The sequence below is a fragment of the Telopea speciosissima genome, chromosome 3 (genome assembly GCF_018873765.1).
Source record: "Telopea speciosissima isolate NSW1024214 ecotype Mountain lineage chromosome 3, Tspe_v1, whole genome shotgun sequence".
In the NCBI taxonomy this organism is placed as follows: domain Eukaryota; kingdom Viridiplantae; phylum Streptophyta; class Magnoliopsida; order Proteales; family Proteaceae; genus Telopea; species Telopea speciosissima.
The window spans coordinates 60,497,756-60,525,750 of record NC_057918.1 but is presented as its reverse complement, the minus strand read 5'-3'; the positions used below and the strand labels follow the sequence as shown (position 1 = coordinate 60,525,750).

The following is a 27,995-nucleotide window of genomic DNA, read 5'->3' as shown; positions in this document are numbered from 1 at the left end:
CTTTCTTCTCTTACTTTTATGGTCTGGTGGTATCATATATAAGATCACGGCTGCATTTAGGGAGCCCAAAGGGCTTCTTCAACAAGCCGGTAGTGACCTCACTTTCGAAAGAGAGTCTCGACGTGGTGGTGTGCACGAAGCTCCATAGCGGAGCGGCTACTGGGCGACCGACCTATCGGACCTGGTAAAAAAGCAAGTGAAAGAAAGACCAACGACGATCCTATCCTAAAGGAGGAGGAGGAGGAGGTGTGCTAAGAATATCTTCTTTCAGGCGGTGGAGATCAAAACTTTGATTACGGTTAGCGGTGAAATTCAATCTTCGGATCGAAAAGGCAGGTTCAGTTGCTGAGATTTCCGTTCTTTTTAGCCTTTCCGCTTGCCTGCTACTGTAACTGAAGTCGGAACTCTTTTCCTTTAAAGCGAGAAGTACACAAGGTCAAGCGGATAGAGAAGTTTCGGAAAGGAAGTAGTTTCAAGCTCTTTCAAACCTAAGCAAGCAACCATATGTTACATTTTTAAGTGAAGGTCACTTTTCTTTCTTCTCTTATTTTTATGGTCTATGTTACATTTTTAAGTAAAGGGCAGGTATGCAATTTTCTTCTTCTTCTTCTTCTTCTTCTTCTTCTTCTTCTTCTTCTGTATACTGGTGGTTATTTGCTTGATACTGTTCCAAAAACAACTAATAAGACCCCAACTAATCCTGTATTCCTACCTCCTACACATATTTTAGACCCACTAATTATAATGTAAACCCCTTGAATCAAAAGCACAACACAAATGTAACCCAACCTACAGTATATTCCCACTAAATAAGCTCATTCCTGTGATTTATCTGCACCAATTCATCCCTTGATGGAAAAAAACTCGTCCTAAAGTTTAGAAGCTAAGTAGAATCACCACCACACGACCAACTATCATTTTAAAATAAAGCTATGTTTTCTCTCGTACAAGAGACAAGCACTGGGAAGCAGGGGGTAAGGCTGTTGGTGCGATGGTTAAGTTGCACTCTTGCAACCTGTTGGTTGCGGGTTTGAAACTTGGAAACAGCCTCTCCTGCGGAGCAAGGGGGTAAGGGTTGCCCCTCCCAGACCCTGCAGTAGCAGGAGCCTCGTGCACTGGGAAGCTCTTCTCTCGAACAAGAAGAATAAAATCAGCAACTCTCGAACCCTTCTCATCTAAGAAGTGATGGCTTTGATACCAAATAGTGATATGACTAGTCCCGAACAAGAATATTCCAGATAGAGACTAGCACAAACAGGATTTCAAAAATAAGGATACGGAACTAACAGAACATAATTTGAAACTAGACCTGATACAAAATAGAAATGATAGATCAGGGCAAAAATCTACCAAACCCGTGAAGAAAATCCACCCTTCCACTAAGGAATCCATGTTAGCCTTCACTTGGAATCCACCAAGCACTTTACTGAATTCACATCACCAACTACAGAATCCACAGCAGCAAAAAATTAGCACACACACACACAAAAAAACATTAGCTAATATAACTTCAAATCATTGGAAAGCCATAGGCCTTCACATCTACCGATTTATAATGTGAGCTAATCCAAGTAGGAGAGCATCAAAACTGATTACAGATACCCTTATTCAAAAGAAATAATAAAAAACAGCAACCTATTTTATTAAAAGACTGGCTCTAGGGATAAGAAATAAGATAGAAATAAGCTGGATTGCTAACTTCAGACCTATTCTGATTTCTGACTAAGGATAAGATTAAATAAAAAATAAGAAGTGAAAAAGAAAACAACTATCAAGACCCCAACTAATATTGTATTCCTACCTCCTACCCATATCTTAGACCCATTAAAGTGACCCATTACAATGATTCAATGAAAACCCTCGTACCAAAGGCCCAAGCTGCCCAACACATATATAACCTAGCTCAAGGCTTATTACTACTAACTAAAGCCCCTACAGTGAATTATCCACAACACCAGGAAAGATTTTTCATTTTTAAATATTTCCTTACATTATTTTGAAATGCTTTAAAATAAACACAACCATAAAAGGCAGCACTGCACCAATGCCTGTGCTATAGTTAGGTACCTGCTCTCCTATGTTTGTTCCACCCACAACAATAGCAGTTTTGAAGGAGTCCAGAGATCTGCTAAAAGCCTTGACCTGAAAAGAAACACAATTTATTATTGAAAAATAGGAACAGGAAATGATAAGATATTCTGAGAGAGGTTTCTCAGATCAGATGAGGATTTAATCATACATAATAATGCCTTCAAGGAAAACCCGTGCGAGTCTTGATATCATCGAGTTTTAAAAGTCTGGATAGAAGTATCTCAGAATTTTCATTTTTTTTATGGTGAAGCCAAAAGCTATTGAAAAAAAGGGCAAATGTACTACAGTTGGAGAGAAGCTGGGAACTCAATGAGCTGATATTAAAGTCAGTGGGAACAAAACAAGCTAACTTTTACAAAACTACACAAAGAATGTGCATTACTTCATTTGTACAGGTGAAGGAAAGCAATAAAATGCAAAGCTTGCAACAAATAATTCATCGGTCAAATAGTCGGAAAAAAAAAAGCATATGATCACACCTTGATACCTTCTGAACAAAAACATATGACACTAAACACCCTGTAACCTTCTGAACAAAAACATCTCTCTCTCTCTGTGTGTGTGTGTGCTCAGGGATGCCCCAATAATGGAAGCAATTTCCAATTTAGTATGACCAAAATAAGCTTCGACTCAGGCCCATAGCTCACTTCGTTGATGTAACTGCACCATCTGGCAGCGTAATTCAATTACTGCAGGTTTGTTACTAAATGACATCATCTATCAGTGTAATTTATTTCCATCATCCAGGTACAGCTAAAGCACGGCTACCTCACCTCTTTCTCTATCTGTTGGGCTAGCTCTCTTGTTGGAGCCAATACTAGAGCCAAAGGTCCATCACCACGCCGAATAGGAGGTTGAGCCAAGCAGTGCTGCAAATTGAAAAGTTAATGTTAGGAGAAAACCAGCAGTCATGTAGTACACAATTCATGATTTGAATATCTAAAAGAATTAAATATAATTCATAATTTCATAAAGCATCAAGAAATTCATAATGCATAGAAAAAGGATGACTAAAAAGACCTGAATCATGGGAATAGCGAAAGCAGCAGTTTTCCCGCTCCCAGTCTCAGCACAACCCAAAAGATCTCTTCCACTAAGAGCAACAGGCATTGCTTGGGCCTGAATAGAAGTTGGTCTTGTGTACTCATGAAAAGCAATATCCTTCATGATGCTCGGATGCAAACACTATTAAAGTAGCTATTAGTACACAAAATTAACTAAATGACAAACAGAACTTCGAATTATTCTCAATTTAACGAAAAAAAAACTCATACCATATCTGTAAAGGATTCAATTGGTGCATGAGCAGGTTGAGAATCTGAAGCAACAGTAATATCAACATTCAATCGCAAGCGAACCTCTTCAATCTGGGATTTTATTTCCCGGGAGGGGGGGGGGGGGAGTGACATGTCAGGTTACTAGATACAGCATGAAAAATCACATGTTTGGCTTTAATGTTAAGTTCACTTTCAATCTATCCTGACTAACTAGCAAATATTGATTACTGACTCAACAAAATGCAACAACAAACTTTGATGAAGCACTACCTAGCATACTGATCAGATCTAGAGCAACCACATTTCAGATCAGTGGCCTAAACATCAGAATGTGCAAAACAGAATAGAACGTGCATGCCAAACTCAAAAAAATATGGCATAGGAAATCACCAGAAGGGAATTAATATGTCCCAAATGCAATGGAAATACCATAGTAGCTTGCATTTAGTTTAAATAAAATCTAATAAAAAGGAAACAAAACAACCCCGCACAAAATGAGAATGGGCTGGGGTTATGAACTTATTATCTGATGATCGAGTCGATTCCATGATTATAAGTTCATTCCATACCGGACTGTGTTAGCTGTTGATATAGACTAGGCTAAGGAACGGAGTCTTAAACTTACGGACCAAGAGTTGCTAGCCTTCCTACGCAGAGCAAGGAGAAGAAACAAGGGAAAGTCGAGTAAATAGAGGAAATAGAGAAAGTAACACTGGACTTGCTAATCTCCCACCCAGTTTCTATAGCCCAACTTTTCCGACTCAAGATTTTGGGCCAATCCCACTGATAAAACAATGGCTACTCTTGACGGTACAAATCACTTGAAAATAAAGGTATTCGTTCTGTAGTGGATCTCTTAGAAGATCAATTGCGATTTGCTCTGGTTCGTTTAGAAAATGCTGTTCGAGGAACCATATGTGGAGCAATTCGGCATACATTGATACACTTGCTCAGCAGAACAAGACTCATACAGAGCTGCACCCCTTTAATATGATGTGAAGAAAAGGGGCCACCTCTATTCTTTTCTGCACCAATCCTTAAAAACTACTACATCTTTTTTGTGGGTGTATAGCTTAAATAAAGAAATATTTCTAGTCATTGAAAGGGTTCAGGAAAGTTTCCTATTCTGATGCAGCAAAAGAAATATAGGGAGGGTCTAACAAAAAGGTCCAAACTCCAAATTACCCATCAGCCTACCAGCTAAGCAGATGCCTGACCCGTATTACTCCACATAAGAGGTCAAGAAGCCCAGCTCAGTTACTTTCTTTTCTGCTGGACCAGATTGGATGTTTAACAGCATAGTCCACAAAACCTACCAAGTCGCTCTGTGTCTTTTTCATGCTGAACCTGAATCTGAATGTCCCTAGGACCTGTAACATGCTTGATTGTGATTCTGCTATTCTGTTGGTTGAAATTGAAGCTATGTCAAGAAAAGAACAAATCAAACATCCCAGACTCTGTTTTTTAGTCTGACCATGAACCCTTGAAACTTAGTTGAGGCTCTCCTATTAATGAAACTTAGGTTTTAGATACATGGATCTAATTCCTGAATATCAAGTCTTATCATTTTTGGATTTTTTTGGATTTCATATTGATTTTTAGATAATCATTTGCTGAAGCTGGTTTTCTAAGATTGGATTCTCCACATCAATCCTGCTCATGAGTCATGGCTCATTTCTTCTCTTTTAATACTTCGTGGGCCCATTAGCAGCATGAAAGGTCTTTTTGTAACTTATCCTGCATTAACGATAGTACGATACAATATAGTACCAGAAAAAGAGAAAGAATCTTGACTGAGGAAGAATATCATGTATTTGGGACTTTTCAGTACCTCTAATTATCGAACATGCCCTAAAGAAGTACCCCACAAGATGAGACCGCTGCCTCCATGCAAAGAGGAATTAAAAAACACAATAACAATTACCACTATAATTGAAACGATGGACACAAATAGAGGTCTTAGTTCCATGTCGATTTGATCGTCACAGATAGTAGAGTTCTTAGACTGACTTGGAATAACCAAGACAAAGTTCACCAAGAGGAAACAGTATCAGCTCCAATATGAACTGTCCATGAAGTGGCTTGAATGATGTTATCCAAAAGAACATCTACGACGTCATCCAGAAGAACATTTAACTTGAGTGCCCCTATCAAAATCTGTACGCATAGTTGTCAAAGCGTCGTCTAGGCATCCAGGCTCCTTCTAGGGTCCAAGGTGATAGCACACCTTGTTTGACACTTCACGAGTTTATGTTGATTTATGTTTTTTTTATGAGTATGCTTATATCTCCTATGTTTTGATTATTATATGTTAGTTTACTCATAATAAGGCATCATAATTAGATCATATTGCATTGATATGGCTTCTATGTTATATTACATATATTGCAAACCTAGGTGCCCCTCCAACGCCTTGTGTCACCTAGTTGCGTTGATGACTATGTCTGTAAGCATCCTGATCTAAGGCTAAGAGCATCAGAACTGAGCTAGAAAAATCAACAATTGTCAATAGCTGGGGGAAAAACTGATTTCTCAATTCCACAACATCTCAAGTAGAAGATTTGGAATAGAGACCAAAATCAGTTGTTGAAGTAAAGGAGATGAGAAAAAAGACCACGGAGTATGTAAAGGAATCCTTCGAAAAGAGGGCAGTGTCATATTCAGAATTCATTTTTGTAGCAAACATATGATTCTTAGCTTGTACTGATCAAGTCAATTGAGACAGAGACCTGTCAGAGGTCAAGCGAAGGTCACAGAGTGCAGAAGCCATTGGTGACACGTGACAGAAGTTGTAAAAGGACAGGGAGCCCTGGGCGATGCCTTGTGGGAGCCTAGCAGTGATCGCAAAGAAGGGCATGGGCCTTGGGTGGGCCAGATAGGTGCAGGGGCCCTAGTCGGTGCACGGTGAGAGGGTGAGAGCCCGAATGGTGACCGGTGAGGGCATGGTGACAAGGTGGCGTGGGACCATAGTGAGGCATAACGAGTTGGCGTGGGACCATAGTATGGTCAGTGGGTCAACATATGAGTAAAGGCAGCATGTTTTAAGTGGCCATGCTCAGCCTTAGGAGGCCAAGGTCTCTAATGCGTAGGGCTGATCTCTTTTGGTAGCGGGGAAAAAAAATACCCAACGTATTGGGCTTTGATACCAAGTTGAGAAGAAGAGATTGAAAGAATGGTTGGGCTTGTCAAGAATGACAAAGACCATTGCTTATTTATAGATATGCAACCAATTAAAATATGCTATGATAGGCGTTGTTCCCAGGTCGACACTGAGAGGGGGTGAATCAGTGTGCTCAAAACTTTTCCCTCAATAGGTTCACTTCACAGCTCACCTATTTATATCCCAAGCACTCTGCACAGTCATTGATGTAATCCTCTCAAATGCACAATCATACCACCATACACAATCTGACAACCCTGACTCAGAGGCTCACACAACTACACTCACAACCCCTGCTGCCAAGAGCTGCTATGCCAACTGCTGGTCACTCAAGCACACACTCTCAATCACTGCTGGCATACATACACACATACACACCCCAGCCTGACTGTCAAAGGCTCTATCAAGTGTGTACAACCATCCTGCAGAAAAGCACTTCTAACAAAAGCAAGCAAGCATCCACAACACAAAGATATACGTGCTTCAGCAAGTTGCCTACGTGCACGGAGTAATGGTCACACTGACCTCATCATTTACTCAATACTGGTCTTCAACTGCAATCAACAATCCAGGTCATATACCTGCTTCCACTCCTGATATACAAAAGCAAGGGCAATCTACCCCAGTGGTGTTTTAGTCACAACTATGACTCAGGACACCTTGTCTGCTTCAACCCCTAATGAATACAGCAGCAAGGGTGTTACCCCCAATGGTACCCAACACCCACTGGTTATTAAAATAAAGAATCAGACTTATAACAATGCCCTACACTGAAACCACATCTAGTCGAGGTCTTTGCAGTAATACAACCTAGCTAGCATATACAAATAAATACACAATATCAAATAACATGCCACTGGAAAAGAAATGCTCACAACATGCTATGTCTCTAATCACTTGTATTCCGAAGAAGCTTGGCGATGGCAATCCGGCTTCAGAGAAGGTTCCCTAGCAATGATGGACCTTCAAAGGGATGTCTGGCAGTAGACAATCCTTCTTCTTCTTCCCGTCTCTCCTTTCTTCTTCCTCAGTGTTTTTACAAACACCTTGAGTGCATACCCACACACACACAAATTTCCCTTTTCTCTTCTTCCTCTTTTCCCCTTCTTCTTTTTTCTTTCTTCTTCCTTCCTTCTTCTATTTCTTTCTTTTTCCTTCTCTTTTCTTTCTTCCCCTTTCTTTCACTCCATTTTTGTAAACCACACTAAGCAAATTCGAGCATCAATGTTTCCCCTCCATTACAGCAGCTTGAAGAAAGTAAATGGGAGTCGATTCATGTGCATACAACAAGAGGGAAAGAGGGTTTTTTTCTTTTCTTCTTCTTCCTCTTGCATTTCTTCACATAAATGCACTTCCATGCATTGCCCAAACATACAATGGAGCACAACCACCATTAGAGCACTTCAAGATGCCTTCAAACATCCAAGAAGGTGGGTGGAGAGGTCTTCAATGCATTCTTCAAGCAAGGAGAGCTTCAACTCCTAAAATCCGGATTTTTCAATGAATAACACCTCTGTTTTTTTTGTTACTGGGAGATAGAGCTCTTCAAAATGAGAAAATCCCAATTTGGTTCACCTCATTTGGCCATCGGATGAGGAAGATATCGCGTTTTGAAGTTGGACCATTCATAGAGCTCAAAATGGAATCTCGTGGGAGAGCAGGGTGTACGCGCAATGCATTAAAACGGATCTTGATCCCATGTAGCGCATGTGCAGCATTGTGCAAATCAGAGACCGGTCGATCAAAATCGTGGAACTGAAGCTTTAATGCAGTCCGTCAGATTGGCGTCAAAGGTGTCAGTTGGTCAATCGTCAAAGGCTGACAATGGCAGGCAACGTTTCGCACACCCATTGGCTCAATTCATACGGTCTCATCTAGACCATCAATCTTGTCGGTGAAGGCAGGAAATATTCTAGGCCGTCGATCTCATCATAACTGTTAGGATGAAATGCGGCTCAATAGATGCCTCCGAAAAGGAATCTCGGTGAGGTGCTTCATACGCGGGTGCTACACTTAGTCAAGGACCACAGCGTCTACAGATCTGGATTAATCTGGACCGTTCATTCAAATTTTAAAATCCCAGTTGAATGTTATCCTGTAGATTGGAATCTTTTGCACTTCCAGCCTACCAGATTACCAGTATCTAGGCTATAACTTCTTTGTTTTAGCTCCGATTTGAGCGCCGTTTGCGGCCACGTGTCCGTGACGAGGAGCACTACCAATCTAAACTAGCCACGTCAGCAAAATCCTTGCTGTTTTTCCCAGGGAACCCAAAAACAATTCAGATTGACTAAAATGCCCTTCATTTTAGGTGACCAAACGAGAATCGATGTAACTTCGCCATCCGAACTCGGAATTGCGCTATTCCTGTTGCGTTTCGAAGAAGACTCAATGAGCTAGAATATTCATGTGGATTGCTCCACCCAGTTCTGCCGTTACACCCTCCAAAAATACCGACCAACACGCTGCCAGTGTGGAAACCTATGAAATCAACATTTTAATGCAACTAGCCTTCACCCAGGGCTGTTTAACGCTTACAAGAACTGTTAAAGGCTGAGGTACAGTGTCCTATGCAGCCACATAAGCACATATGCTCCTGCATCACTACCAACATGTCACATTATTGTCAAATGACAAAAATGCCCCGTGAGTTGCATCAACACCCCACCGACCTCTGTGATCAAAATCACCAACATACTCTTGGATGCTCACTATCACCTATCTAGGCCATTAGTACTCTATAAAATTACAGAAATGCCCTGTAATGTTGTTCATACCTAAAATGACAGAAATGCCCCTGGATGACTCCCAAACACTATGGGACTTCTATATACACTGCCAAACCCCTATAATGATGTCACTGCCACTGCCACTGTGAACACTGTAAGAACTACTGGGGATGTTGGGACACGATCTAGTCACTACCTGAAATCTGCCAACTCATCTAGAATGATATCTATACACTATCATGATCACATACACTGCCCCGGTCTGCCACTGTGCACTCATTGCCTCTATCACTGTACTTCACCAAAATGCATTGTGTTGACAACAATAACAACACATGCACTGTATTGACAACAATGACAACCAACACACAAACACTACCATCTGCAGTGTGTGTTCAACAATAGGTAAGATTGAGTCATCATTGTTATCCTAACATACAATTAACCTAAACATCTAGACAATCCTTAACAACTTACCAATAGCCCCTTGCAAAATTCTGGTTATTTATCAAACTGCTATTGCCTTTTAATACTTGGAGTCTTATTGATTGGGTGGCCCTATAAACGATCTGAGTCGGGTTTTGGAATACCAGATTGCATTATTTGGTATATTTTGTTTGGGTGGTCCCATAAGTATGGCCAATAATTGGGTTTCAACCCGGTATTGCATGGATGATTTACAAAATTATCCTTGGCCGTGTATTTGCAATTTTATGGCTTTGGTGGACCCAATTCACATCAGTTTGGGATTTGAAATTTTTGAATATTACTACTTGCATGGAGATTATTTGCTATAGTGAGGGGGAGATTGGAGATTATTTGCAGCCACTCTTGATTACTGGATTATTTTTTTTTTGTGATGCTCACATCCCGCATCCTATGTTTTATTACAGCCTCAGCATTATTTGTTCACGTGAACGGAAGATTGGAGATTATTTGTGATTGCTCCGAGGATTCTGAGCATGGTTTAAAATTTCACGATATATCACCGAAATTCCGGTATATTTCGGTATATTTCGACGCTACCAAGACGAGATGGGCTTCCATAATGAAAAAAGTTCAAATTTCGGTAAATTTTGGTATATTTCGTCAAAATTTCGTGAAATTTCGGTATATTTCATTAACCAATGTGTATTTAACTATTTATACATCAGGGTCCGGCCGTATACTGTCAATCAAGGGTGCAAACCCAAAACACCACTTTGAGTTCATTTTTTTTGCAATATGAAGTTTAAATGAGTTTATTTAGCTTAAATAAGGGTGTTCATGAAGTATCAGGCCTTAATATCGCCAAAACCCCACCGAGATGGAGTGTCGAAATATGGCAGAAAAAATACCAAATTTCAGCAAAATTTCGATATATTTTGGATATTTCGGAAACCTCGACCAGCCCGAAATGGTAAGACGAGACGAGATTTTAAACCTTGATTCTGAGTATTATATGTTGGTTGAATATTATTTATAGCAACCAATGCCTTATTTGTCCACGTGTCGTGCTACACGTGAGGGAGAGATTGGAGATTCGTATCTGCTCAAGTCATCAGTTTAAGAATATTATTATTATTATTTATTTGTTACTGTCCTTAGAAACATGAAGATTATTATTATTTACTTATTTGTGTCCTCAGCAACAATTTTATCTATGAAGAAGGTATTCAACAACCTGATGTTGCTACTTGGTCCACTACAACCTGATGCAGTTACTTGGTTCGCAGTAACCTATATTGCATATTTATCAGTGGAATCTTATCTAAGACCTCTGTTTGGGGCTCAAGAGAGAATTTGATCTTTCTTAATCAGATCTGGGTTTGCAATAACCTATACACTTTTATCTAGCTTATTTTGAGAGGAACTAATGATATAGTCGTTGGACGCTGCACTTTTATCTGTCATTGTTTGAGCAAAGTACTACTTACTACCTACCTTCCTTGACAAGAGCTTATGATGTAGCCGTTGGATGCTGCACTTTTACCTTTCTTTGTGAAGATTACTACTTACTACCAGCCTTCTTTGAGAAGTGCTTTTGATGTTACTGTAACTACTATGATATTGTGGGATGTGATTAGTGTTTACTACCGCTTATTTTGCTCATTGTTGATTAATTTTATTTGGCACAAAGATTATCATCTACTAATGATGCTATGATTTGTGTGCTTGAGCTGATATTGCTACCTAAATAAAGTTCTCTCCATGCTCATTGGCGTCTACAACTGCTATTCAGGACTGGTATTGCTTTTAATATTTGTTCTTGTTGTTTCAAGCCGAAGTATGGAGCCTTTGATATGTGTGCTCCAGCTTTAGGAGGAGTGTTAAGATATGTACCACGATAGGGAGTCCCTATCGTGATTTCTTATATTGCTTCATGTCTTTAATTGTTAGTAGAAGCTAGGAGTTAGTTGTCAGTTTCCTAATCTAAGTAAGTTAATTGTTTAGACCAAGTTTAGTTTCCTATTCAGATTACAATTGTATTTACAGGTTTATTGTTGAAGATAAGGTTCTCTATGTCATACACCCATCCAGATTCATTGTATATGTATGCTAGATAAGGCCTATGATTCAGCCCTAGCTAGCATACCTTATTTGTAATACTCTATTTTCATTATAAATAAATGAATGCCTCTGTCACTAAGAAAAGCCAATCTATTCTCTCAACCTCTCTTCTTCTCAACTTGGTATCAAAGCCCAATACTTGGAGTATTTTTTACCTTTCCGCTGAAGGTCAGCCTACACTTTCAGGGAGGCCGAGCATGGTCACCTAAGATCATACAGCATCCATTTACCGTTGACCACTGACTGTATCATGGCCCTACGCCCTCAACCCACCAACACTAGGGCTCCTGCCCCCGTATCATACATCACCAAGGCGCAAGGCCCATCTGAGTTTTTTATTTAGAATTTGCCTTTGGCCCTCTCGGATCCCACAACACGACTAACTCACTTCGGTCCTTCACCTTCTCGCGCACGACTCCCAGCCTCACTGAGGCCCTCTACAAATCCTATAAGGGGTATCGCCCTACCTCGTTGGTCACCCCAGGCCAAGACAATACTCTAGGGCTTTTGCCCTCCTTCGCTTGGTCGTCTCAAGCTCTGACTGCACCCCAGGGATTCTACCGTCCTTTACTTGGTTGTCTGAGGCTCCGACAAGTAACCAAGGGCACTTGCCCCTTCCTGCAAACACCATCGGCCTTACTGTCTCTGCCTAGTCGCCTCCACCTAGTCACCTCCGCCTCTGCCGGTACTAACAGGGCACCTATTCCTGCCTGCGATCACCACAGGCCTCACCGAGACCTCTGCATCTCCCCATGGTCGCCTCCACCTCTATCAGCACCAACAGGGCCCCTGCCCTTCTTTCCGTGCTCATACTAGGCCTCGCTAAGGCTCCTGATCGTCTCCAACACTGCAAGCACTACCTAGGTTGATCTCTGCCATAGCCCTTCTGCTTGTTGCTCTTCACTAGGGCTGCTGCCCTCTCGCCCCTATTTCCTAGGATTCTCCATCACTATTGTAGTCAACCTATGAGCCTCGTTCAATGAGTGACTTTCTTATTATTTATTGGTTCTTGTTTTTCCTCCATTTCAGTGGATGAAAGTAGTACTTCCTCTAAAGGGGGGAGATGAGGGTAGTGTGTTGGGTCATCTTGGAACCCATGGCCATAACCCTACTCTCCAAATAAGACCTACAAAGTTGAATGGAACAAATTATCTCACCTGGTCTTGGGTGTGCTTTCTCACTATCCGGGGGAACAATTTTTTGGGCTATTTGAATGGTGACATTCCCAAACCGACTGAGATTACTGTTGCAAATAATTGGTTGGCCAATGATGCTATCATCTATAGTTATCAAGGCGAAAAGGCGACCAAGGCGTTGGAGAGGATCCAAAATCAAGGCAACGCCAACAGGGCGGATCAAGGCGTTCAAGGCCCCCACCTAGGCGACCAAGGAGCTTAGACGCCTTGATAACTATGCTATCATCATGTCTTTTTTGTTAAACTCTATGGAAGCAACTATTAGCCCAATTTCGTTTTGTTAAACTCTGCTAAAGACTTATGGACTGCAGCCAAACAAACCTATGCCCAGACTAATAATTATGCTCAGATCTATGACTTACGTTGCCAAGTCCATGAGACTACTCAGAATGAGTTATCACTCCTTGCTTACTACTCCACTATAAATAACCTGTGGCAACAGCTTGACTTCTATTACCTTGTTTCCATGCCCTATACTGCTGATGCCAGTAGCTTCCAGAAGGAGCGTGAAATGGAAAGTGTATATGACTTTCTCACCAGATTGAATCCGGAATATGATCAGATCCACATTCAAATTCTTGGCCGTGATAAATTCCCTACCATACTTGAAACTTATAATCTGGTTCAGCATGAGGAGTGTCGCCACTCAATTATGATGCCTACAATGGTACCTTCTAGATCAGCATTGGTTACTACCCCTCAAATAGATTCCCCTAAACCAGTTGCTCCTGTCAAAGAGCCAGTTAAGTGTGACCATTATGGCCTTCCCCATCACACCAAATAAACTTGCTGGAAGTTTCATGGTCGTCCTAAAGGGGGAGGTCGTGGTGGTAAACACGGCACGCTCCCAGCTCGTGGCTAATACTACTGATGGTTCCCCTTTTGTGCCTCCGTCTCCATTCTCTTCAGAGTAGATGTTGGCTCTTCAACATATGATGGCACAAATGGGTGTTGGTGCTCCTCTTATGGCAGCTTTTACCTCAGCTTCTCATCTAGCCCAATCAGGTATATTTCTTGCGTCATCCCAGTCTAGCTCTTCTTGGATCTTAGATTCTAAAGCCTCTAACCACATGACTAGTTCCTCGGAAATGTTTCGTACCTATATCTCCGTTAAGGTAAGGACAAGGTCCGAGTTGCTGATGGGTTCTCTTTCTGCTATTTTTGGTAAAAGCGCTCTCCCTTTTTCTCCCACCAACTCTTTTATCATCTGTCCTCCATGTCCCTAACCCATATGCAAATTCACTTTCAATTTATCGCCTTACTATTGATTTTAACTATTGCGTTCACTTTATTCCACTCATTGTGTTTTTCAGGATCTGGTGACAGGGGCAACGGTTGGCTATGGTAGGGTGAGAGATTGACTCTATTATCTGGACCTAGAATTTCCTGTTGCATCTCCTCCAGTCTTTGCAACCACTCTTCAGGCTAATAGTCACCTTCACTAGTTACATCAATGGCATCGCCGTCTGGGGCATCCTTCTTTTCCCATTTTGAATCGTTTGTTTCCTTCTTTAATAAAGCACTGTTTAGCAATTTCACATCCATTGCAAGTAAAACGTCCTTGAGGACATTGTGGGGACCTTTTCACACTATTGCACGACGTGGATACCGATAGTTTATTAATTATATTGATAATTGCATTCGCTTAACTTGGATTTATCTCCTTCAGACAAAAGCCGAAGCCTTTTTTTGTTTCCAAACCTTCCATAACATGGTGCAGACACAATTTAATGCCCAGGTTTAAGCCTTGTAAAGTGATAACCGGACCGAGTATATTGATGGCCCTTTCCACAAGTATCTTGACGACCATGGCATTCTTTCACAATCTTTTCCTATGTTCTGACTTCTGAGCAAACTGGTATTCTCGAACGAAAGAATCAGCACCTCCTCGAAGTCGCCCAATCTATTATGTTCCCTACCAGTGTTCCGAAGTTTTATAGGATGATGCAATTCTTACCGCTGCCTTCCTCATCAACCGGGTTCCTTCAGCTGTATCTTACTTCAAAACACTAGTAAGTCAGCTTCCTGACCCTGCCCTTGCCTCTCACCTTCCTCCCCAGATCTTTGGGGGTGTCTGCTTTGCCCACAAGTCCCCTCCAACTCGCTATAAGTTTGACCCTCGAGTCTTCCGGTGTATTTTTCTTGGGTACTCCACTTCCTAAAAGGGGTACCGATGTTATCACCCCCCTTATCATAAGCTCTTCGTCACGATGGATGTTACCTTCCATGAGGATGAACCTTTCTATCAGACATCTGAACAATCTTAAGGAAGCGATGCCTCCAAGTGAAAGTTCTCCAAATCCTTTTGCCATTGGTATTGTTTCTCATCAGGGGGACAATGTTCAGGGAAAACTCTGACTGGTGGAAAAGAGCTCATTACTTATTTTCTTCACTAAGAGAAAGTTGTCCCTACCTTACCATATCCTTCTGCACCTCCTGAACTAGCTCCTGAGCACACAACAGGTAACAATTCTTCTCCATCTAATGATGATCTTCCTATTACTGTTAGAAAGGGCGTTAGATCCTACACTCAACACTCCATCTCTAAATTTGTTTCCTATGAATCCCTCTCTCCCACCTTTTGGGATTTTGTTTCTTCATTATCCTTTATGTCTATCCCCCAGGACTAGAAAGAAGTTATCTCAAACCCTAAATGGAAGACTGCCATGATAGAGGAAATGCAGGTCTTGAAGAAAAATGATACTTAAGAGCTTGTTCCTCGTACTGAAGGAAAGAAACCAATTGGGTGCAAGTAGGTGTTCACTATGAAATAAAATGCAGATGGGACCATTGCACGATATAAGGCAGGACTGGTTACTATGGGATTCACTCAGACCTACAGCAGTCACAAAAATGAATTCCACTTGAGCTCTATTATCATGTGCTTTAAACCTTGGATGCAATCTTCAGCAATTAGATGTAAAGAATGCCTTCCTTAATGGTGATCTCGAGGAAGAAGTTTACATGGACATCACTCCTGGTTTTGACTCATCAACTACAACTGGCAAAGTATGCAAATTCAGGAAATCTCTTTATGGCCTGAAACAATCACCTCATACCTATTTTGGCAGGTGTCAGGAAACTATGCAGAAGTTTGGTTTCAAACAGAGTTATACTGTCCATACCTTGTTTGTCAAACACAAGGATGGCAAAGTCACAGCTCTTATTGTTAATGTGGATGATATAGTGATCACCGATGATGATGAGGCAGAAATTTCTCTGTTAAAGAGTCAATTGGCAGCTGAATTTGAGACGAAGGACTTAGGACAACTCAAATACTTCCTAGGGATTGAAGTAGCCTAATCCAACAAAAGGATCTTCATTTCCCAAAGGAAGTACGTCCTAGACCATCTTGAAGAAACAGGTATGCTTAGTTGTAAGCCCATTGAATCTCCCATTGAAATTAACCACCAACTTAGCAGTACAAGTGGTGACCCTGTAGATAAAGAGAGATATTAATGTTTTGTAGGAGACTCGTCTATCTCTCTCACACCAAGCCAAATATTGCCTATGATGTAGGCATTGTTAGTCATTTCCTACATGATCAAAAGACTGTTCACCTTAAGGCAGTATACAGGATTCTAAATTTCTAAGGTATTTAAACTTTAAAGTCAGCTCCAAGAAAAGGTATCTCATTTTCAAATAATATAAGTCTGAAGTTGGAATCTTTTACCGACATTGACTGGGCTGGCTCCATTGATGGCCGTCGCTGCACTTCAGGTCACTATACCTTTCTTGGAGGAAATCTGGTTACATGGCAATGCAAGAAACAATCTGTAGTTTCTAGATCCAGTGCCGAGGTTGAATACAGGTCAATGGCACAGGGATTATGTGAACTCATTTGGCCAAAGATGCTTCTCAGTGATCCAAGGATAGCACCTGGGGGGCCTGTGAAGTTCTATTGCGACAATAAAGTTGCAATCAGTATAGCTCATAATCTAATTCAACATGATAGGACCAAACATGTTGAGATTGATCGGCACTTCATCAAGGAGAAAATTGAGGAGGGTTTGATATACACCCCATTTGTTACCAAGGAGAACCAATTGGCTGAAGTTTTCACTAAAGGCTAATCTGTTAAGTCCGTCCAACCTATTGTTTCCAAGATAGGCATGCGAGACATCTATGCACCAACTTGAGGGGAAGTGTTGAAGATAAGGTTCTCTATGTAATCCGTCCAAATTCATTGTACTTGTATGCTAGATAAGGCCTATGAGCCAGCCCTAGCTAGCATACTTTATTCGTAATCCTCTATTTTTACTATAAATAAATGAAGGCCATTGTCACTCAGACAAGCCAATCTATTCTCTCAACCTCTCTTCTTTTCAACTTTTATAAATAAAAGGCATAACCCATGATAGATCTCTGCATTCTAGACTATTATGGTTTAGCTTTATCTTCTTCTTCCATCATCTCTCTCCTTCTCTCTTCTCTCTTCTCTCCTCTCTCCTTTACTTGCAGGTACTGGTTACAGATTTTGGGTTTGGCACAGGCACGAAGGGAGGCTTAGAGGGCCTGGTTTTACACTTTTACTCCAGCAATTATTGTCTCGTCGATTGCAGCAAAAGAGAGCTCGATTTGAGAATGGAAGAAGGGTTTGCAGCAGCGGAGGAATGAAGGGATGAAGGCCGAAAGGTTTTTGGTAATTGAGTTTCAAGAGAAGGATTGGCCTCAAGGTTATGGTAATTTCGTCTTTTATGTTTTAAACAGTATAAAACAAGTATACTACGCATTTAATATGCGATAGTATAAAGTGTGAATATTTTTCCAACTCTTTGGAAATATGCGGATTTTTTTCATCTAAAAAATATGGGGAATGGTATAATTCGTGCACTAGACACGAATTTACTAACTATGAGAGGTTCAGAGTTGTTGTCACTCTACCAAAAAAGACCCTCCCAATATTTTCTATGATGGACAAACTTCTATTCATATAAGCAACATTTGAACATGTAATATAGTGAGCTTGTTATTACTTGTGAGAAGCATTTTAAAGATGTATTTTACCACACAAATACATAATGCCCACCAAAAAACCCTATACCACAGTTAATAAAAGCCAATTTTCCCTTAGAATACCATAATTTATCCGTATCCAACACACATTTCTCACTCCCATCTCTTCATATCCCTTTACCCATCAAGAGAACCAGAAAATGAGCCAAACAGTAGACTCCAGTAGAAACAAATGATCCTTAGCAACATCTGTTTTTTTCTCTATCTGATTATCTATAAAGAGGATACATTAATGCAATGTCAAAAACATTAGTCAATAAAACATATTTATTAAACCGAACTGGTGGCAAACTGAAAAATAACACACGCAGCATAAACATATCCAAGAAGAGAAATTCATTAACAAGGAACTCAATGGTAGCTTGGATCAGCTAAGGGAATCTGTTAGTGAATCAACAACAGGAACCAATGCATAAAGTACTCAGAAACGATCTACGACAGGAACTACGCTTGTTCATGATAAATCCCGGAAAAAATTTTCTGCAGCAACCACCAAATGCAACCAAAAGCCAAAAATCGTGAACAACTAAAAAAAGACGGAGAAAATCATGGAAACACAAGCGAACCAAAACATACTGCAAAAACACCCTGAACATAAACAAACGAACCCCAAATCACAGTGACCTAACCTGTTCAGGCTTCAGACGGAAAACTCTCTCGGACGGCTTCCACTGCTGGAAAACAGGTTCAAGCGCAGGGAGAGCTCTAGAATGCGGGAGACTGGTGGGGGTCCGATGAGTGGCATTGGAGATGCCGGAGAAAGCAGAGGATGAGCTCCAGGACTGAAGAGAAGAGTAATGAAGGCTCGAAGATGAATTTTTCTGATTGTTATCTAGGGTTTCTGATGTAGCTTTGGAAGCTGTGGAGCTCCGAATTGCAGAAGATTGCCGAAGGTGAGGTGGAACATAAGACATCTCTTCCTCTCTCTGTGTTCCTTTTCTAGAATCTTCGAAGCTGCGACGAGAGAAAAATGAGAAGAAAGATTGCTCCGACGTTACGAGATTAATGGGAGTATGACTGAGTGTTCTTACCAAAAGAAAAAGTGTGATGTAAGTGAGTGTACGAATGAGTAACGAATGTCAAAACGTAGAAGACGTGCTTTTTTTCTTCTTTTTTTTTTTTTTTGTAAAAGTAGAAGACGTGCTTTTTTTAATTTGTTTCAATTTGTCCAATTTGTCGAGTTACTGTGGGCAGTGACCCGATGAAACATATTTTTAAACCTCTCTCTCTATCTATATAAATCTAGGGATGTAGGAACTAAGGTGGTGTAAGAAACCCATCCAACCATATCGCTATACTTTTTTTGTTTTTGGTGAAAAGAAAATTTAGTATTGAGAAATGTGTACAGCCAATAGCCTCATAAAAACATAGTCGGTGAAGCCATGGAACGGATTTTGGCCACTTTGTCATATACATGATAGACGAAGCCTTCTTAATCAAGGAATCAGCAAACAAATTCCTAATCCATTAAATATAATAAAAAGAAATTGAACTAAAAGGAAGCAGCCAGATGCTTCACATATTCAATTGTTGGAGCAATATCAATGGATGGACAACTTGCTAGCTCGAAAATATAATTCACAACCTCTCTACAATCAGTCTCAACTTGTAAATGATAGAAGATTGATGCAAGGGCTTGAGTAATGGCATGTCCAACAACAATAGCCTCTCTTTGAAGTGTTGAACCAATGCAATGTGGAACTGAGACCACCTATTGCTACCAGCCTCTATGGTCTCTAATCAAGACCACCCTTTGATTCACCCCTAGACATTATAGCGTCATAGTTGATCTTCATGAAGCTTGGCGATGGAGGACTCCAATCAGCACTTGATGTAGCACTATTCAGCCCACATGGTGCATGAATCATGGCTGAAGATGAAGTAGTGGACTAATACTCAATAAAAGCTTTTTCAATAGCACTTATAACCTCTTGAGGAGACCAATTTTTAGTGTTGAAAGCTAGGTCATTTTTAGCACGCCATAGGTACCAACATAAGAAAGATGCATGGGAAAGGGATTCCTAAGCTACCTTTTTATCATGATGAAAGGATAGATCTCAGCTACTTAACCAATCTGAAACTTTCGGACTTTGATGTGATTGAGGCTATAAGTTAATGCGCTCCCAAACCATACAGCCCTAGCAAATGGGCACTTGAGAAGCTAATGATCGCCAGTTTCCCTTGCTGATCCACATCTAATGCATGCTGAAGTAATAGACAAATTACAAGATAAATGTTCCTCACTGGTGGATAGTCCCTCATTACAAACACGCCAAAAGAAGACTTGATCTTTGGTAAAGTGGGGATACCAAATCCTGTTCCAAACTGAAGCTTTTACACTTTCCATTGATGTAAGCGTGAGGAAGATGCACGAGAAGCCAATCTTGACTCATTCAAGTTTGAAAGCAACTGGTATGTTGATTTAATGGTAAAGATGTGACAACCCCAAACCCGGTGAGGGTAAAAGGCACTGCTCCTACGGACGGCGGTCAAATGACCATCCATCGTACCCATACAATTAACACAACTCTATAAATATACATACTCATCGAAAGTCTTAATTAAAGAATAAACACAAAGTGAGTTTCATTAAATTTGAAAAGTCAAAAAGTAAGACTAATGGCAAGATATCTATATTTTGTATTCAAGAGTTATTCCATTGTTGTTCCTTCTTAACATCATATACATCAGTATCTACACAAAAAGTATAAATGAACAATTTTGTTATGCCTCTCAAGATCTATCATTAAGGTTTGAGCACCCCGAGTACTCGCAACCCCCAATGTCTAGAGTTGTACATTCATACCCTCCAGCCTTGTCATTTGTAAAATCAACATACAAATGGGGTGAGCTAAAAGGTCAATGAGGTGAATCATGCCGAGTATATAATCATACATATCAAGTTACAAGACATTTTAAGTTTTTAACAGCTATAAACATCATTTTTTGAAGCAAAACTAAGTATGGTCATCTTAGTGTCCTTCCATTGTGCACAATAATCTGAGGTTTTGCTGGCCACCCACAATTGTCTATTCTACTCTTTAAATCAGTCACCAAAGTATTGGGGAGGAACAATGTGAATGTGATCGATGATTCCCCAAGATACCCCATCTACTCCCTTTTTTCGGTCACCGTAGCACTGGGGAGGTCTATGCACTAGTAACTCGTGTATAAGTGTATGTCTCAGACTCTGGTTAATGGTCTACTCCTTGTTCTAGTCACTGGAGCACTAGGGAGGATTATAACCAGTCATATCATGCGTTACATATTACATCTTCCCTCATCCAGTACCTATCCCCTACTAGAAAGGGACGGCAATCACAGGTAAGGGTTCTACATTAATTTCATTGTCATTCTTATTTCATTCGTACAAACATCTCGCATTACATTCTTGTCATTTCACTTGTTCATGTTCATTACTTGCATTCATTCATTTATGATATCATTCGTATGTATGTTCATTTCATTCTAAAGCATCACAACTTGTTATATAACATATTAAATCAGCAGGTCTTAAAATATAACTCATTTCATTTGATAAATACATAATAATATTCATTTCTTTACATAATACATTCCTACATATACTACTGTAGACTTATCACATATCAACAAACATGGTCCATTCACATACTCATCATATCATGCTTCATACAATCAATAATCTGTAACAACAGTATATAATCCCTCACATTGTTAACATTATATATAATAATACATTCCTACATATACTACTGTAGAATTATCATGTATCAACAAACATGGTCCATTCACATATTCATTAGACCATGCTTCGTACAATCAATAATCTGTAACAACAGTATATAATCCCTCACATTGTTAACATTATATATATATATAGCAGTGCATCGTTCAATACACATGATCCATGCACCTTTTCTTAATTAAGTAATTGTCCCTGTTCAACAACACTTGAGTGTATGTAGGTACACCCTTTGTGATTCCATAAATCAAACTTCAATATAACTTCAAATCTCCCTTCCTTAAAATCAGTTTCAGTTGTTCTTCTATTCACTGGCTCAGCATACCACTCTAATTCCCTATTAGAACAAAATATAAAGGGAAATATCATCCCCCTCCCCTCTAAGTTTCTTTAATATCAATCCAATACCCAAGTTTGGGAAAATGACAATGCCCTCCCCTACTTTTTAAAGATTCTATCAACCGTACCCTAAGTGACTAACTCTGATAAAATAGCATATGAAAAGTTGATGTTACCCTTTTTTAATTGGAGTTAATGGGTGGATCCACTAACCCGACCCTGGCGCACATTAGCACCTTCTCAGCAGTGCACATTAGCAAATCCCAATTACTTGACTTAAAGAAAACCTTCTCTTTTTTTTTTTTTATTATAATGAGGGGAATCAGACGGGAATATTCGTCATCGTCATCCCCAAATCGACAAACAGGGAAAAAACCCTGTTAGGGTTTCAATTCACCCACCGCCGCCCCTTGTGGTGGCCAAAAGGAGGGCCGGCAGCCTTGAAACTCATGGGCGAACGACAACTGTTGATGATATTTGGGAGATCAAACTAGAAGGGCTACTCGACAGTAGTTGAAGGCTGGTATGAGATTAGGTTTGGTCTATGCTGATAAATCTCTACATCTAATCCCTATATCAAGAATTGGCATATCTTATAATATATTCATCTGTTTAACTTGAAATTTTCAGAATTTATCCCTTGATATATTATCTCCACTCGATGGGATTCTTAAGCTCATCCAAGTCTCTTTGAGTGTGTTAGAGTAAATCTATTGAATCCTGAGTTCAAATCCTAATTCTGTCAAAGTGACATACTAATATGTACAAGGGTGGGGGTTGAAAGAAAATAAGGAAGAAGGTAGGGAAGAGATAAGGTAAGGAGATGGAAATGAGAAGCCAAATAGAAGTTGGATGGAGGGTGGAGGGTGAAAGGCGGAAGTTGGGGTGATTGTGGATTGTTGAATGATAAAAAATAACAGAAATCAAATCTCCAAAGCTTAATTTCAATTTTAACTAACCAGCGGATTTTATGTTTTTCTATCTATTTCATCCTGGTTTGATTTGCTAATTAAATATAATTTTGTAACCTGTTCAGCCCCAACTTTTGGGACACCAAAGAGCATCTCTTAGGTAACCTTCGACCTTAGTTTGGTGGGCATCAGATCAGTATCTTGGCTTCTATCTTAAATCACCCAAAACCTACAAATTTTGGATTCCATAATTTTAGGTATAGTTTTTTGGGGTTTTGGAAAGGGAGTGGGTCACGGTGTGACAATAAATTTGGTTAATAGAAGGAAAAGAGAGATGGGTTTGGTTAGGGTGTTTGGAGAAGAAGAAGAAGAAGAAGGCGGGAAGAAGATTGGGGATGGAGATAAGGGCTTGGGTTTCAGTTTCGTATGGAGAAAGAGACGGGTAATATCCAGTCTCAGAGAGGGATGGAGGAGCTGGGTTAGAAGATGGAAATGGGGTTCGGCGGTGGTGGTGGTGGAAGAGGATCTGTGGCGGCAGCGGTGACAATGATGGTGGTGCTGGCGGAAGAAGAAGAAGAAATGGGGTTTTGGGTTGAAGAGGGTAAAATAGGAATAAAATTACATTAAGGGTAATCTGGGGTTTTAGAAAAATTGGACATGCCTACGTCATCACTTAATGGCATTTTTTAACGGTTAGGGTATGGTTGATAGAATCTTTAAAAAGTAGGGGAGGGCATTATCATTTTTTAAAACTTGGGTATTGGGTTGATATTAAGGAAACTTAGAGGGGAGGAGGATCATATTTCCCCCAAAAATTCTATTAGAAACTCATTAAAACAGTAGTAACATAACAACAATCAAATCTAACCTTTGAACTTACCTTTAAAACCTAAATAGCTCTTCAAACCCTTCTTCCTTCGTCTTGCTCAAACTTCTTTCAAATTCTATTTCAAACTATGAACTCAATTGTAAAAATCTCAAATACTTATGATTTAAAAAACCACAGATTGTTAAGAGCCTTAGCTAGGCAACCAATTCAACATCAAAAGAAACAAAATCCAACTAAATAACCTACCTCTTCTTCTTTTCTTTTCTTTAACTCAGTAGAGCAAAACCAACAATGTTCTAATTGTATGACAGTCTTGCTCAAATGAAAATATTAACTAACTTACTTGCTAATTACTAATTAAGTTAACTAACCATCATTAACATGGTCAAACCTAGCTTAACTAACCACTAAACAAGCCTTTGACACCTCATAGCCAGCTCCTCCTTAACTTGCAATGTGTCTGGATTCCTATTGCCACCACCACCTTGGCCATGCAAATGGTGGTTGTTTAAACTTTAGTCAAACAAAGTTGTTGATCCTTGATAACACCTCACCTCTATGCAATGGGGCTGCTAACCATGCCACCACCTCATCCTCTGCATGCACCATGCGACAACCCTTAAGTAGGACACATGGTCTAATCATGCTAAGCCACCTCTAATCCCACATTAATCATAATTAAGCCTCCACTAATTGAAAGTAACTCCTCTAATGACCTAACTAATCATGATTAAGTACTAATCAGCTTTAAGATACTAACACACATGCTTACCACTTTAACTTGTTCACACACTTGCTTACTTCTAAGTAAGCTCCTAATCAGTACTAGAACCTCTAATAGCTCAGTAATACTAATTGCTTATTACTTAGAAAACGCATTATTTAATCCCCAATCATGTAAAGACTGCAATGATAATTATAAATAAAATGTTTTGAAAAATACTAGAATAATATTCTAATGATTCAACACAGATATCATGCTTAATAAATTAATAAGCAATTCAAATAACACTATAATATAAATTTAAGGACTACCATATTTACTTAAGAGTCTAAACAAAACCCAGTAGTGCCGGTATTCCCTACAAACTCATGTGTTGTACTTACTAGTACCAAAATAAATTAATATTAAGCAATGTTCTCGTAATGCAAAGCATTACAAAAGATACAATTCTTCATCCCCCCCCCCCCCCAAAAAAAAAATCTACTTATCATCACAAACAAAGAGGCTAAGAGTGATCTTTATAATAGCCTCTCTATCTGTTGGATGGAAGAATTGATGCAAAAGAGATGCACTCCATTATCTATTAGAAGAGTCTATAAGATCTGAAATTGTTGAAAGTGTGCAACCAGATGGACGTGGATATTGGAGCTTGAAGTTTGATGAAGAGGGTACCCAACCATCAGCCCATATGTCAACATGGGTACCATCTCCTACTTACCAAATCAATCCAACCTGCAAATGTTTATCCCTTTTAATAGACTCCGTCAACCCATGAGGACTTATTACCAAGCCGAGCATGCATAAAATCAGTAGATGGAAAATAAATCGATTTAATAAAACAAGCCCAGTGAGTTTGGCGAAGACAAAAAAACTCAATGTTGCCTTTGCAATAAGAGCTTGGTTTTTCAATTTTGGGTCCTAAAAACATAGTCCTCCACTACTCTTTGGTCGACACAGCTTCGACCAAGAGATCCAATGGATCTTGTATCTTGAATCTACACCTCCCCCAAAAAAAATTCGAATATGCCTTCCTCATATCATCATGAAAAGAGATGGGAAAATTGAAATGTGAACCTGCAAAATTCGCCATAGGAGACACAGTTGCCTTTAAGAAGACCTCCTTCCCTATATGTGAAAGCAAGGACTCCTTCCAACTTTGCAATTTGTTTGAAGTTTTCTCCTTTACATCTTGAAATAAAATCTATTTTGAGGCATCGAAGTCAGTTGGTAGTCCCAAATACTTTGTAGATATATCTCCATAAGGTACTTCAAGCACTCCTGAAAACCAGCATTTGAACTTGTCATGGGTATTCAGACTGGATGCAACGCTTGATTTATGCAGATTAATGAATTGACCCGTCGCCTTGCAATATAGATTAAGACAGTGCTTAAGAGTTTTAATTTCCCGAAGATTGACCTTAAAAAATAAGAGGCAATCGTCAACAAACAGGAGGTGAGTAATAGGAACACTCCGAGAACGAACCTTGACTCCTTGCAATTCACCAAAAATCTCTGCCTCCCTAATAATGGATGATAAAGCTTGAGAACATAATTTGAAGATAGCAGGGGAAATGGGATAGTGAAATCTTCAGATGTAACTTCTAATAGGGCCAAACGAATTTACTTAGCCTCAATTACCATAGGAACCGAGAAGATAGCTGGTTAAAAAATCATAAAACAAGTCAAACTGCCAAACCTTGGTGGTCATGACAGACATAACTGATATCCCCTTTCCTTGAGTCAATAGACAAACTAGTGTCATAATTTATCTTGAGAAATTTGGAAGTGGGGGATCCTAGCGCTGCAGAGAATTAATACTAACCTGATATCTGTTTCCAAAACCTGACCGTGGAAGAGAAGAGTTTGCTTGATAAAACTCTAAAAAATGTCTTTATGCTAAATAAGATGACCTCTAATGGTGACTAAGTTCGACGCTCAAATAGATAATGGTTTTTCGCCAACCAGAGATACCAACAAATAAATGACCACAGAGGCATTAGTTCCTTGCTCACTTTCTTACTTTTCGAAAGAAAAAAACTCCATCCATTGATCCAATCATGAAAGGTGGTTTTAGATCCCTCTGGACATTTATAAGATAAATTGCAGCCCAGCCAAACCGATTCTGCAAAGGGAGAAGTCAAAAACATGTGAGTGATTGATTCTTTGACATTATCGCATCGGGCACAATGGGGATCAACCTCGTTCCCTATGACGAAGATTACCCATTGTGGCAAGACCTACTGCACATGCCCTCCAAAGGAAGCTTTTTATTTTTGGAAGTGTTAATATTCCATACTCGGTTAGGCACTAGCACCCAAATTTTAGGCAAAGACGACAAAGCTTGTGATGCTTTCTTCTCAAATTCCATGTTAGACAACATGTGGTACGCAGACTGGACTATAAGCATACAATTTCTTGCAGCACCCAATACTTGTTGATTTTCTCGCGGGAATAAAGGTAGGTGGATTTTCATAATCTCCTCCACCTTGGACGACCGAAGAAGACAAGATATTAGCTCTTGTTTCCAAGTTCTGTTGTCTTGGTCAATAAGCTGGGAAACCTTATGAACATCACAATTTGGCAGTGGAGATTGCTGAATTCGAAAACTTGGAAGAGAAGGCGCCCATGAATGATTCCATAGATCAATGTTATTTTCGAGTCCAATACGCCAAATTAACCCAGCTTTCAAAACCTCCCACCCTTCCAAGACACTACGCCATGCCCACTTCGATTGTTGCCTATAGAAGCAGAAAGAAATCACCATGAAGGAAATAGATTGATTTAAGGAACTTAGCCAACATCGCATCAGGTTCTGACCACAAGCGCCACACCATCCTTGATTACAAGGCTTTATTATGGAGGGTTGGATCTCTAAACCCCATGCCACCTTTCTCTTTTGAACGACATAAGCATTTCTAGGAGATTCAATGGAGTTTTTGACTTTCCATTAGTATCACCCCAACAAAAGTTTGATGCCGCTTCACGAAATTGTTGATGATGGGATGCAGGAAGCTTGAAATGGGAACAAACATAGTTAGCCATCGAGAAAGTATAGATTTAAGCATCACCTCTTTTCCCGTATGAGATAACAATTTAGTTTTCCAGCCTTCTAACTTTTTTTTAGAAATATCACTGAAAACATCAGACTTTGATGCACCAAACTGGGTAGAAACGCCCAAGTATTTTTTCGGTCCCATTCCATATGAAACCTTTAAGATACGAGAGAACCATTTCTTCAGTTTTGAGAGAGTATTCGGACTAAAAGTCATAGTGGACTTTTTGAGATTGATGGTTTGGCCTAAAGCGTAACAATTAATAGTAGGGAAAATTACACTGCCACCCCCTCTCGAGATTCATCTCATGATAGAGGAGACGAAGAGCTATGGGCTTAGAAGGATTACTGAAAGAGAGAGACTGCAAGCGTTTTAGGTGTTAAAAAATGATCTTCT

At 39.9% G+C, this 27,995-nt stretch overlaps 1 protein-coding gene across 1 annotated transcript in view; it reads right to left on the bottom strand.

Moving 5' to 3' along the window:
* LOC122656594 (DEAD-box ATP-dependent RNA helicase 20-like) overlaps positions 1–19,030 on the bottom strand; it is a 62,529-nt gene extending 43,499 nt beyond the window's left edge. Inside the window, exons 1-5 of the mRNA XM_043851187.1 lie at positions 18,649–19,030; positions 3,366–3,458; positions 3,112–3,276; positions 2,865–2,960; positions 2,068–2,142 (exon numbers count right to left, since the gene is read on the bottom strand). Of these exons, the coding sequence (XP_043707122.1) occupies positions 2,068–2,142; positions 2,865–2,960; positions 3,112–3,276; positions 3,366–3,458; positions 18,649–18,933 (714 nt within the window). The 5' untranslated portion in view covers positions 18,934–19,030. The remainder of the gene's footprint in view (positions 1–2,067; positions 2,143–2,864; positions 2,961–3,111; positions 3,277–3,365; positions 3,459–18,648) is intronic.
* Between the last annotated feature and the right edge of the window lie 8,965 nt (positions 19,031–27,995).